The following is a 13,281-nucleotide window of genomic DNA, read 5'->3' as shown; positions in this document are numbered from 1 at the left end:
CGTCTCTATCATAGGTGTGTCCCAGGACCGTCTCTATCATAGGTGTGTCCCGGGACCATCTCTATCATAGGTGTGTCTCAGGACCCGCCTGCATCATAGGTGTGTCCCAGGACCAGCTCTATCATAGGTGTGTCTCAGGACCCATCTCTATCACATGTGTGTCCCAGGACCCGCCTGTATCATAGGAGTGTCCCAGGACCGGCTCTATCATAGGTGTGTCTCAGGACCCATTTATATCACGTGTGTCCCAGGACCCACCTGTATCATAGGTGTGTTCCAGGACCGTCTCTATCATAGGTGTGTCCCAGGACCGTCTCTATCATAGGTGTGTCCCAGGACCGTCTCTATCATAGGTGTGTCCCAGGACCGTCTCTATCATAGGTGTGTCCCAGGACCGTCTCTATCATAGGTGTATCCCAGGACCGTCTGTATCATAGGTGTGTCCTAGGACCGTCTCTATCATAGGTGTGTCTCAGGACCCATCTCTATCATAGATGTGTTCCAGGACTGTCTCTCTCATAGGTGTGTCCAAGGACCCGTCTCTAACATATGTGTGTCCCAGGTCCATCTCCATCATAGGTGTGTCCCAGGACCGTCTCTATCATAGGTGTGTCCCAGGACCGTCTCTATCATAGGTGTGTCCCAGGACTGTCTCTCTCATAGGTGTGTCCTAGGACCGTCTGTATCATAGGTGTGTCCCAGGACCGTCTCTATCATAGGTGTGCCCAAGGACCCGTCTCTCTCATAGGTGTGTCCTAGGACCGTCTGTATCATACGTGTGTCCCAGGACCGTCTCTATCATAGGTGTGTCCAAGGACCCGTCTCTCTCATAGGTGTGTCCAAGGACCCGTCTCTAACATATGTGTGTCCCAGGTCCATCTCCATCATAGGTGTGTCCCAGGACCGTCTCTATCATAGGTGTGTCTCAGGACCCATCTCTATCACATGTGTGTCCCAGGACCCGCCTGTATCATAGGTGTGTCCCAGGACCGGCTCTCTCATAGGTGTGTCTCAGGACCGTCTCTATCATAGGTGTGTCTCAGGACCCATCTCCATCATAGGTGTGTCCCAGGACCGTCTCTATCATAGGTGTATCTCAGGACCCATCTCTATCATGTGTGTCCCAGGACCCGCCTGTATCATACGTGTGTCCCAAGACCCGCCTGTATCATAGATGTGTCCCAGGACCGTCTCTATCATAGGTGTGTCCCGGGACCGTCTCTATCATAGGTGTGTCCCGGGACCGTCTCTATCATAGGTGTGTCCCGGGACCGTCTCTATCATAGGTGTGTCCCGGGACCGTCTCTATCATAGGTGTGTCCCGGGATCGTCTCTATCATAGGTGTGTCCCGGGACTGTCTCTATCATAGGTGTGTCCCAGGACCGTCTCTATCATAGGTGTGTCCCAGGACCGTCTCTATCATAGGTGTGTCCCGGGACCATCTCTATCATAGGTGTGTCTCAGGACCCGCCTGCATCATAGGTGTGTCCCAGGACCAGCTCTATCATAGGTGTGTCTCAGGACCCATTTATATCACGTGTGTCCCAGGACCCACCTGTATCATAGGTGTGTTCCAGGACCGTCTCTATCATAGGTGTGTCCCAGGACCGTCTCTATCATAGGTGTGTCCCAGGACCGTCTCTATCATAGGTGTGTCCCAGGACCGTCTCTCTCATAGGTGTATCCCAGGACCGTCTGTATCATAGGTGTGTCCTAGGACCGTCTCTATCATAGGTGTGTCTCAGGACCCATCTCTATCATAGATGTGTTCCAGGACTGTCTCTCTCATAGGTGTGTCCAAGGACCCGTCTCTAACATATGTGTGTCCCAGGTCCATCTCCATCATAGGTGTGTCCCAGGACCGTCTCTATCATAGGTGTGTCCCAGGACCGTCTCTATCATAGGTGTGTCCCAGGACTGTCTCTCTCATAGGTGTGTCCTAGGACCGTCTGTATCATAGGTGTGTCCCAGGACCGTCTCTATCATAAGTGTGTCCCAGGACCGTCTCTATCATAGGTGTGTCCCAGGACTGTCTCTCTCATAGGTGTGTCCTAGGACCGTCTGTATCATAGGTGTGTCCCAGGACCGTCTCTATCATAGGTGTGTCCAAGGACCCGTCTCTCTCATAGGTGTGTCCAAGGACCCGTCTCTAACATATGTGTGTCCCAGGTCCATCTCCATCATAGGTGTGTCCCAGGACCGTCTCTATCATAGGTGTGTCTCAGGACCCATCTCTATCACATGTGTCCCCCAGGACCCGCCTGTATCATAGGTGTGTCCCAGGACCGGCTCTCTCATAGGTGTGTCCCAGGACCGGCTCTCTCATAGGTGTGTCCCAGGACCGGCTCTCTCATAGGTGTGTCCCAGGACCGTCTCTCTCATAGGTGTGTCCAAGGACCCGTCTCTAACATAGGTGTGTCCCAGGACCGTCTCTATCATAGGTGTGTCTCAGGACCGTCTCTATCATAGGTGTGTCTCAGGACCCATCTCCATCATAGGTGTGTCTCAGGACCGTCTCTCTCATAGGTGTGTCCCAGGACCATCTCTCTCATAGGTGTGTTCCAGGACCGTCTGTATCATAGGTGTGTCCCAGGACCGTCTCTATCATAGGTGTGTCCCAGGACCCGCCTGTATCATATGTGTGTCCAAGGACCCGCCTGTATCATGTGTGTCCCAGGACCCATCTCTATTATATGTGTGTCCCAGGACCCGCCTGTATCATATGTGTGTCCCAGGACCCATCTCTATTATGTGTGTCCCAGGACCCGCCTGTATCATGTGTGTCCCAGGACCCATCTCTATTATGTGTGTCCCAGGACCCGCCTGTATCATATGTGTGTCCCAGGACCCATCTCTATTATATGTGTGTCCCAGGACCCATCTCTATTATATGTGTGTCCCAGGACCCGCCTGTATCATATGTGTGTCCCAGGACCCATCTCTATTATGTGTGTCCCAGGACCCGCCTGTATCATGTGTGTCCCAGGACCCATCTCTATTATGTGTGTCCCAGGACCCGCCTGTATCATATGTGTGTCCCAGGACCCATCTCTATTATATGTGTGTCCCAGGACCCATCTCTATTATGTGTGTCCCAGGACCCGCCTGTATCATGTGTGTCCCAGGACCCATCTTTATTATGTGTGTCCCAGGACCCGCCTGTATCATGTGTGTCCCAGGACCCATCTCTATTATGTGTGTCCCAGGACCCGCCTGTATCATGTGTGTCCCAGGACCCATCTCTATTATATGTGTGTCCCAGGACCCGCCTGTATCATGTGTGTCCCAGGACCGTCTCTATCATATGTGTGTCCCAGGACCCGCCTGTATCATGTGTGTCCCAGGACCCATCTCTATTATATGTGTGTTCCAGGACCCGCCTGTATCATGTGTGTCCCAGGACCCATCTCTATTATGTGTGTCCCAGGACCCGCCTGTATCATGTGTGTCCCAAGACCGTCTCTATCATATGTGTGTCTATCATATGTAATTGTATTCTATTTTCTCCTGCCAGCTTCTCTGGATTCTTCACCATTGGAAATGTCTGAGGAGCTCTGCTGACCATGAACTCCTCCATCCCTCAGGCCGGGAGCAACTCGACGCCCCTGGTGTCTGTCAGCAACATCCCCTACTTGGTGACTGAAGTGCTGACGGCTCTGGTCTCTGTGGTGGGCAACATTCTTATCTGTTTAGCGGTTGTGAATGACCGCAGGCTGCGCACCGTCACCAACAACTTCATCCTCTCATTGGCCACAGCCGACATCCTGGTGGGACTCGTGGCCATCCCTTGTGCTATTCTCTTGGATCTGGGAGTAGCGAGATGCAGCCTGTACACCTGCCTGCTCATGCTTTGCAACCTCATGACCTTCTCTTTGGCCTCCATCTTCGGACTTTTGGCGGTGGCGATAGAGCGGTACATCTCCATCTTGTGTCCCTTCCACTACCGTGCTTTGGTCACGCCTCGGTCCTCCATCCTGGTGATCATATGTACATGGATCATGGCAGCAGTTGCAGGCCTGATGCCTTTCATGGGTTGGCGCAAACCTTTCCCTCCTGAGAGTGAATGTCTATTTAGTAGCCTGATCTCAGAATCCTACATGGTCTACCTGATCTTCTTTGGCTGCGTGATTCCTCCACTGATTGTCATGCTTGTTCTCTACGCTCGCATCTTTCTGGAGATTCGCAGACAGATACGGCAGATTGCAGAGTGGGAGGTGGACGTCAGTCGCAGGCACAGGAAAAAACGCATTGTGGTCAGGGAGTTCCGGATGGCCTCCTCACTCTTCCTGGTTGTCTTCTGCTTTGCACTTTGCTGGTTTCCCATTCACATCCTCAACGTCATCCGACTTTTCTGTCCAAAGTGCAAAGTCAATGAAGACCTGGTCCTGTCTGCTGTCATCCTCTCTCATGCGAATTCAGCCATCAACCCGATCATCTACGTCTTCCGTATGAGGACATTCCGGCGCGCTGTGGAGGCCACTCTGTCTTGTCACTGCACAACTGCATCTGTGGGAAGTGTTACTGGATCAAGCCTGGCAAAGGCCACCCAGGACCAGAGGGGAGATGGGAACACCAGGGATGTTCCTCTGCCTGGGAACTAGGCCTTGTCCAGGTCTGGAGATAGAAGACATCCCAGAACTGGTGGATTCTTACATATAGTTAGTTTGGCTGAAAATAAATGACTAAAGTCCATCCAGTTCAACCATAAAAAAAAAGTTATGATCCTACACCCACAGTTGGTCCAGAGGAAGGCAGAAAACCCAGCAAAGCACGATCCAATCTGCTCCTGCAGGGGAAAAACTTTCTTCCTGATCCCCCAGATTCTGTTGTCCCAAGCAGGAGCAGACTGACCATTCAGGCACTGCCCGAGGTCAGTAGGGGGCCCATGAAATGCCCCTAGTACCTTTTATAGGCTTTTTTGGGTGTGCTTTGAGTGTGGGCAAGGACACAGGGGCCCCATGAGTTGACAGTCTGCCCCTGGTCCTAAGTCACATCTCACTACCTCTGTGGACAGCTGGGGAAAAAGGCAGAACCTATGAAGCCCCTTCTTCTCCACAATGCAATGCTGCCGACAAATGCTGGAGGTGTGGCTCCGACGCTCAGTAGTCACTTTCCCGGGACAATTATGTCGTTTAGGAAAGCAAAAAAAGTTTTTTGTTTCATGTTTTCCAGGTGATTGGCTACAAGTGTTCAAGACGTGTCAGCCAAGCAATTAGCATTTCCAGATGGAGATCTCCGCAGTAGCATCATTCATGGCTTGCTTCAAAGGGTACAAAGGCAACAGCTGGCACCGCGCCCGGTCATGATGTCATAGGTGGGTGTGGCCTATGATGGGCAGATATCCAGAACTGCAATGATGTTTAATAGAGTGCAAGAAATCTGTAGTTGCTGCCGAGAGAATCCAGATTGCTCCTTTCTTGTTCTGACCGACGACCATGAAGCTGAAAATCGGTTCTGACTACGGAATGCACTGCTGTCCGCATGAAGATGCTGATAAACGAGACCCTGCCTGAGAAAAGGCACCCATGAGGTGGGAGGAGAACGACCTCAGAATGTTCTGTAAGATACTTTACTGACCAATAAAGATTACCATGGAAGACCCAGTCTGTCCCAATGTCCATGACCTCACAACGAAGGGGTATCAGTACCTGCTAATGTTCTAAGAGACCGTGCTATGACCAAAATAGGTAGGTTGGGAAGATCCAGTATGGCCGAATGTCCCCAACCTCAGAATGAAAGGGTATCAGTACCTACCCCATATTGCCCTCAGTATTGGGCCGCCCCGCCTTTCCACACACATGACCTTTAATGGCCCCCAGTCTTAGTCCGTAGGGTTCAATATTGAGTTGGCCCCGCCCTTTCCACACACATGACCTTTAATGGCCTCCCCAGTCTTAGTCCATAGGGTTCAATATTGAGTTGGCCCCGCCCTTCCCACGCACATGACCTTTAATGCCCCCCCAGTCTTAGTCCGTAGGGTTCAATATTGAGTTGGCCCCACCCTTCCCACACACATGACCTTTAATGCCCCCCCCCCCAGTCTTAGGCCATAGGGTTCAATATTGAGTTGGCCCCACCTTTCCACACACATGACCTTTAATGGCCCCCCCAGTCTTAGTCTGTAGAGTTCAATATTGAGTTGGCCCCGCCCTTTCCACGCACATGACCTGTAATGGCCCCCCAGTCTTAGTCCGTAGGGTTCAATATTGAGTTGGGCCCCCCCCTTTGCACCTATAACAGCTTCAACTCTTCTGGGAAGGCCGTCCACAAGGTTTAGGAGGGTGTCTATGGGAAGGTTGGACCATTCTTCCAGAAGCACATTTGTCAGGTCAGGCACTGATGTCGGGGGAGGGGCACTGATGTCGGGGGAGGGGGCACTGATGTCGGGGGAGGGGCACTGATGTCGGGGGAGGAGGCCTGGCTCGCAGTCTCCGCTCTAATTCATCCCAAAGGTGTTCTATGGGGTTGAGGTCAGGACTCTGTGCAGGACAGTCAAGTTCCTCCACCCCAAACTGGCTCCTCCATGTCTTTATGGACCTTGCTTTGTGCACTGGGGGGGCAGTCATGTTGGAACAGGAAGGGGCCATCCCCAAACTCCTCCCACAAAGTTGGGGGCATGAAATTGTCCAAAATGTCACCTTAAGAGGTCCCTTCACTGGAACTAGGAGGCCAAGCCCACCCCCTGAGGAACAGCCCCACACCATAATCCCCCCTCCACCAAACTTTACACTTGGCACAATGCAGTCAGGCAAGTACCGTTCTCCTGGCCACCGCCAAACCCAGACACGTCCATCGGATTTCTAGACAGAGAAGCGTGATTGGTCCCTCCAGAGAACACGTCTCCTCTGCTCTAGAGTACAGTGGCGGCATGCTTTACACCACGGCATCTGACGCTTTGCATTGCACTTGGTGATGGAAGGCTTGGATGCAGCTGCTCGGCCATGGAAACCCATTCCATGGAGCTCTCTACGCACTGTTGTTGGGCTCATCTGAAGGCCACACCAAGTTTGGAGGTCTTTAGCTATTGACTCTGCAGACAGTTGGCAACTTCTGCGCACTTCAGCATGCGCTGACCCCGCCCTGTCATGTGACGTGGCCTACCACTAGGTGGCTGTTGTTCCCAGTGGCTTCCACTTTGTTATAATCCCACTAACAGTTGAGCGTGGAATATTTAGTAGCCAGGAAATGTCACGGATGGACTTATTGCCCAGGTGGCCACCTATCACAGGACCACGCTTGGAGTCACTGAGCTCCTGAGAGCGACCCATTCTTTCAGCAATGTTTGTAGAAGCCGTCTGCATGCCTAGGGGCGTGATTGTATACACTGATTTGGAGGCGTGGCCCAATAGTTTTGGCAATATCGTGTATGTTCTATAGGATGCTGTGCTATGACCACTAAAGATTACTTTGGAAGACCCAGTATGGCCCAATGTCCCCGACCTCCTAATGCAAGGATATCAGTACCAGGTGATGTTTTGTAGGATGCCGTGCTATGACCAGTAGAGATAGGTTGGGAAGATTCAGGGTGGCCCAGTGTCCCCAACCTCACAATGAAGGGGTATCAGCATCCATTCTGTAGAATACCGTGCTAGGATTAGTAATGATAAGTTGGGAAGGTCCAGTCTGGCCAAATGTCCCCGACCTCAGAATGAAGGGGTACCAGTGGAGAGGACCCAGTATGGCCCAACGTCCCCGACCTCAGAATGAAGGGGTACCAGTGGAGAGGACCCAGTACGGTCCAACGTCCCCGACCTCAGAATGAAGGGGTACCAGTGGAGAGGACCCAGTACGGCCCAACATCCCCGACCTCAGAATGAAGGGGTACCAGTGGAGAGGACCCAGTACGGCCCAACGTCCCCGACCTCAGAATGAAGGGGTACCAGTGGAGAGGACCCAGTACGGCCCAACGTCCCCGACCTCAGAATGAAGGGGTACCAGTGGAGAGGACCCAGTACGGCCCAACTTCCCCGACCTCAGAATGAAGGGGTACCAGTGGAGAGGACCCAGTACGGCCCAACGTCCCCGACCTCAGAATGAAGGGGTACCAGTGGAGAGGACCCAGTACGGCCCAACGTCCCCGACCTCAGAATGAAGGGGTACCAGTGGAGAGGACCCAGTACGGCCCAACGTCCCCGACCTCAGAATGAAGGGGTACCAGTGGAGAGGACCCAGTACGGCCCAACGTCCCCGACCTCAGAATGAAGGGGTACCAGTGGAGAGGACCCAGTACGGCCCAACGTCCCCGACCTCAGAATGAAGGGGTACCAGTGGAGAGGACCCAGTACGGCCCAACGTCCCCGACCTCAGAATGAAGGGGTACCAGTGGAGAGGACCCAGTACGGCCCAACGTCCCCGACCACAGAATGAAGGGGTACCAGTGGAGAGGACCCAGTACGGCCCAACGTCCCCGACCTCAGAATGAAGGGGTACCAGTGGAGAGGACCCAGTACGGCCCAACGTCCCCGACCTCAGAATGAAGGGGTACCAGTGGAGAGGACCCAGTATGGTCCAACGTCCCCGACCTCAGAATGAAGGGGTACCAGTGGAGAGGACCCAGTACGGCCCAACGTCCCCGACCTCAGAATGAAGGAGTATCGGCACCTGGTTTATGACCAATGGAGGCAAGTTGGTAAAATCCAGTCTGGCCCAATGTCTCCTCCCAGCTGGTCAGATGTCTGATCATAGATGAACGGATAGGAATAGACCTTGGCATGGATTTATCTGATAATTTGTACCTCCTCCCCCCTCTGTACCTAGAATGTCATCTGCACTCCCCAATCATCATGTAAAATCCAACATGAATCTTTTTGAAGAATAAGTAAAAGGCATAACTGGTTTGTAGTGGTGGATGGAGGGATGAGATTCCCCCCCCCCGGTGGTACTGCTGTGGCCCCGTTAGGGAGATTCCCCCTCTCTAGCTGTCCCATTTACCATTAAATCAGTAAAAGTGAAAGAAAATTCCACATTTTGGGTTGTCCCCAGAAAAGCAGGACAGGAATCTTCCAACGGGGACCCAAGAAACTCCCTTAAATTGCTGGGATTTCCTCACTTCCTGTTTGGCTCTGGGACAGGAAGTGAAATCTCCCCAATGGGACACAGATGGCCAAAAATATTGTTAGGTTCTACCCCCCCCCCCCCCCCCCCCCCCTTAGTCTACCCTCTAGTTCTACTTTAGAACTCAGCTGGTTTATTATCCGTAGAATACCCCTTAGGACAGATTTCCAGGTGCAAGAGGGTCAAACAGTCCATGGACCCCAACCCTTCCAGAAAGAGGACCACCAAAAGTCACTCACCTTCTCCCACCACCTGCCTCCCTCAGAGGTCAGAGCCCAGCAGGAGTCACTTACCTTCTCCTATCACATAACTCCCTCAGAAGCCGCCAAATGACTTACCTTCTCCTTGGGGAGTCATGTGATAGAAGGTAAAGGACTCTTGGGGAGCTCAGGCCTGAGGGAGTCATGTGATAGGAGAACAGCTCTGACCTCTATCACATGACAGACCACCAAGAGCCACTTACCTTCTCCCATCACATGACTCCCTCAGAGGCCAGAGCCCACCAGGAGTCACTTACCTTCTCCTATCACAACTCCCTCAGAGGTCAGAGCCCACCAGGAATCACTTACCTTCTCCTATCACCTGCATCCCTCAGAGCCAACCAGGAGTCACTCACCTTCTCCTATCACATGACTCCCTCAGAAGCCGCCAAGTCACTTACCTTCTCCTTGGGGAGTCGTGTGATAGAAGGTAATTGACTCTTGGGGAGCTCAGGCCTGAGGGAGTCATGGGATAGGAGAACAGCTCTGACCTCTATCACATGACGATAGGCCACCAAGAGCCACTTACCTTCTCCTATCACATGACTCCCTCAGAGCCCACCAGGTGTCACTCACCTTCTCCCATCACATGACTCCCTCAGAGGCCAGAACCTGCCAAGTCACTTACCTTCTCCCATCACATGACTCCCTCAGAGGTCAGAGCCCACCAAGTCACTTACCTTCTCCTATATCCCTCAGAGCCAACCAGGAGTCACTCACCTTCTCCTATCACATGACTCCCTCAGAGCCAACCAGGAGTCACTTACCTTCTATCACATGACTCCCTCAGAAGCCGCCAATTCACTTAACTTCTCCTTGGGGAGTCATGTGATAGAAGGTAAATGACTCTTGGGGAGCTCAGGCCTCTGAGGGAGTCATGTGATAGGAGAAAGGCTCTGACCTCTATCACATGACATGATAGGACCCCAAGAGCCACTTACCTTCTCTTATGAGGCTAGACCTGCAATATTTCACTGACAGGATGATCACAATGGACCAAACCATTTCCCACTGATGGGGGTGCGTCCAATCATCGGTCCACATTTACTGATGTTGAACCTTTACCCCAGAGAGAACCAACTTGTCCCGGACTACAAAGTGTGGCGTTGGTCTTCACTGTTCTGTAACCTCCACCCTACCCCCAGGGTGACCACATTCCATAGATACAGTGCAGTGAGTGAGCGGTGTCACCCGAGGACAGGAAGTGTTACTGGCAGGATCACTAGGAGCAGGGCCCTCCTACACATTTGTGTTTCTGCATTTAGATCTGCTCTGTGACCTCCACGGGGCCACTCAGTGAAACCCGCAGCACCAGGGACTTCATTATACCGGGAACCCGTTATCGAGGGACCTCGTTATTCCGGGACCCGAACTATGTGTCAGCTTAGCAGGGCACAGCCCAATGAGACTCCGCCCACAGGCAAGTCCATTCCGCCCACAGGAATATGACAACTCCACTTTATTAGAAAACAACTGAGCACCCCCGAGGTGTCACCGATGGGGGAACCCAGAACATGTGAACCCCCCCTCACCCGTCCCACCCTCACATGCCAGCTCTCCGTGTGCAGAGGTGACAATATAGTCCTGGAAAAGTCCTCACTTCCCGGCCAGCAATGGATTCCTCAGGACGACGATGACGCTGTCCCCTCGAAGGAACATCTTGGAGATGTAGCGGTCCTTGTTGACCGGTTTGGATTTCTTCTTCCCCTTCCCACTCTTTGGAACCTCCGTCCACATCTCCTTCACATTCTCCAGGACCATGTTACAGTGTCTGGGGGAAGGAGGACAGGGATGAGGATGACAGATGTCTGAGAATCAGAGACCTCCCATTTCATGCAATAATAAAGATGACATTTCCCATGCTCCGCCCACAGAACCCCCACAGATCCTCAGGGCCCGACTCACCTGTCGAAGGCCTTCACCCGCCCCAGCAGCTTCTTATTATTGCGGCAGTTGATGAGGACCTGAGTGTTGTTCTTCACAGATTGGGTGAGCACAGAGAGGGGCCCCGTGTTAAACTCCTCCTCCTCACGTTTCTGCAGCTCCTCCGGGGTCATCTCACTCTTCGGCTTGTTCAGGAGACTCCTACAGGAGAAAAGAGAGCGAGCTTACAGGAGACGTTCCACCAGGAGGTCAGATCTGGAGACGACAAAGGGACCGAGAAAGGGGAAAATCCACAATATTCTGCCCCTCCCCCAACACATCAACCTCCTCCCATCACACACGTCTCCTCCCCCCTCCTCCATCACACACGGCTCCTCCCCCATCACACAAGGCTCCTCCCCATTCCTCCATCACACACGTCTCCTCCCCCATCACACACGTCTCCTCCCTCCCTCCTCCATCACACACGTCTCCTCCCTCCCTCCTCCATCACACACGGCTCCTCCCTCCATCACACACGTCTCCTCCCTCCCTCCTCCATCACACACGTCTCCTCCCTCCCTCCTCCATCACACACGGCTCCTCCCTCCCTCCTCCATCACACACGGCTCCTCCCTCCTCCATCACACACGGCTCCTCCCTCCCTCCTCCATCACACACGGCTCCTCCCTCCCTCCTCCATCACACACGGCTCCTCCCTCCCTCCATCACACACGGCTCCTCCCCCCTCCTCCATCACACACGGCTCCTCCTCCATCACACACGGCTCCTCCCCCCTCCTCCATCACACGGCTCCTCCATCACACACACGGCTCCTACCTCTCCATCACACACACGGCTTCTCCCCCCTCCTCCATCACACACGGCTCCTCCCCCCTCCTCCATCACACACACGGCTCCTCCTCCATCACACACACGGCTACTCCCCCCTCCTCCATCACACACACGGCTACTCCCCCCTCCTCCATCACACACACGGCTACTCCCCCCTCCTCCATCACACACGGCTCCTCCCCCCTCCATCACACACGGCTCCTCCCCCCTCCATCACACACGGCTCCTCCCCCCCTCCATCACATACGGCTCCTCCCCCCCGTCACCTCCTCCCTCCTCCTCCATCACACGCGCATCTCCATCTCCTCAGCTCCCCCCCCCTCCGTCACGCACACGTCTCCACCCTCCCCTCCCTCCCCCATCACGCACGTCTCCTCCCCCCCCCCCCCCATCACACTCAGCCGATCCATCACACACACGTCTCCTCCCCCCTCCTCCATCACACACACGGCTCCTCCCCCCTCCTCCATCACACACACGGCTCCTCCCTCCCTCCTCCAATCACACACGGCTCCTCCCTCCCTCCATCACACACGGCTCCTCCCTCCCTCCCTCCTCCATCACACACGTCTCCTCCCTCCATCACACACGGCTCCTCCCCCCTCCTCCATCACACACGGCTCCTCCTCCATCACACACGGCTCCTCCCCCCTCCTCCATCACACGGCTCCTCCATCACACACACGGCTCCTACCTCTCCATCACACACACGACTTCTCCCCCCTCCTCCATCACACACACGGCTCCTCCCCCCTCCTCCATCACACACACGGCTCCTCCCCCCTCCTCCATCACACACACGGCTACTCCCCCCTCCTCCATCACACACGGCTCCTCCCCCCTCCATCACACACGGCTCCTCCCCCCCTCCATCACACACGGCTCCTCCCCCCCTCCATCACACACGGCTCCTCCCCCCCTCCATCACACACGGCTCCTCCCCCCCTCCATCACACACGGCTCCTCCCCCCCTCCATCACACACGGCTCCTCCCCCCCTCCATCACACACGGCTCCTCCCCCCCTCCATCACACACGGCTCCTCCCCCCCGTCACACGCACGTCTTCTCCTCCCTCCTCCTCCATCACACGCGCATCTCCATCTCCTCAGCTCCCCCCCCCTCCGTCACGCACACGTCTCCACCCTCCCCTCCATCACACTCAGCCGATCCATCACACACACGTCTCCTCCCCCCTCCTCCATCACACACACGTCCCCTGCCCCCCCCCCTCCATCAAACGCGTCCGC

The 13,281-nt window shown here is 54.4% G+C and overlaps 1 protein-coding gene and 1 pseudogene across 1 annotated transcript; one reads left to right on the top strand and one right to left on the bottom strand.

Moving 5' to 3' along the window:
* The first annotated feature begins 3,564 nt into the window (after nucleotides 1-3,564).
* Nucleotides 3,565-5,558, top strand: LOC149428305 (adenosine receptor A1 pseudogene; annotated as a pseudogene).
* Nucleotides 5,559-10,759: 5,201 nt separating this feature from the next.
* SNRPD2 (small nuclear ribonucleoprotein D2 polypeptide) lies at nucleotides 10,760-11,423 on the bottom strand. Its single transcript, XM_089667527.1, has 2 exons — nucleotides 11,221-11,423; nucleotides 10,760-11,086 (listed from the first exon to the last, which is right to left on the bottom strand). Exons 1-2 carry the CDS (start codon nucleotides 11,370-11,372, stop codon nucleotides 10,912-10,914), a joined length of 327 nt encoding a protein of 108 aa, XP_089523653.1. The 5' UTR covers nucleotides 11,373-11,423; the 3' UTR covers nucleotides 10,760-10,911.
* Between the last annotated feature and the right edge of the window lie 1,858 nt (nucleotides 11,424-13,281).

The sequence above is a fragment of the Staurois parvus genome, unplaced genomic scaffold (genome assembly GCF_062004578.1).
Source record: "Staurois parvus isolate SC_StPar_1 unplaced genomic scaffold, SC_StPar_1.0 ptg003336l, whole genome shotgun sequence".
Taxonomy (NCBI): domain Eukaryota; kingdom Metazoa; phylum Chordata; class Amphibia; order Anura; family Ranidae; genus Staurois; species Staurois parvus.
This window is presented reverse-complemented; position numbering and strand designations above follow the sequence as displayed.

Excerpts from the sequence above, each read along its gene's own strand:
- SNRPD2 (XM_089667527.1), bottom strand. The coding sequence starts at position 11,372 with ATGACCCCGGAGGAGCTGCAGAAACGTGAGGAGGAGGAGTTTAACACG. Across the intron at positions 11,087-11,220 it reads CGGGTGAAGGCCTTCGACAG|ACACTGTAACATGGTCCTGG; the intron begins GTGAGTCGGGCC and ends TCCTTCCCCCAG.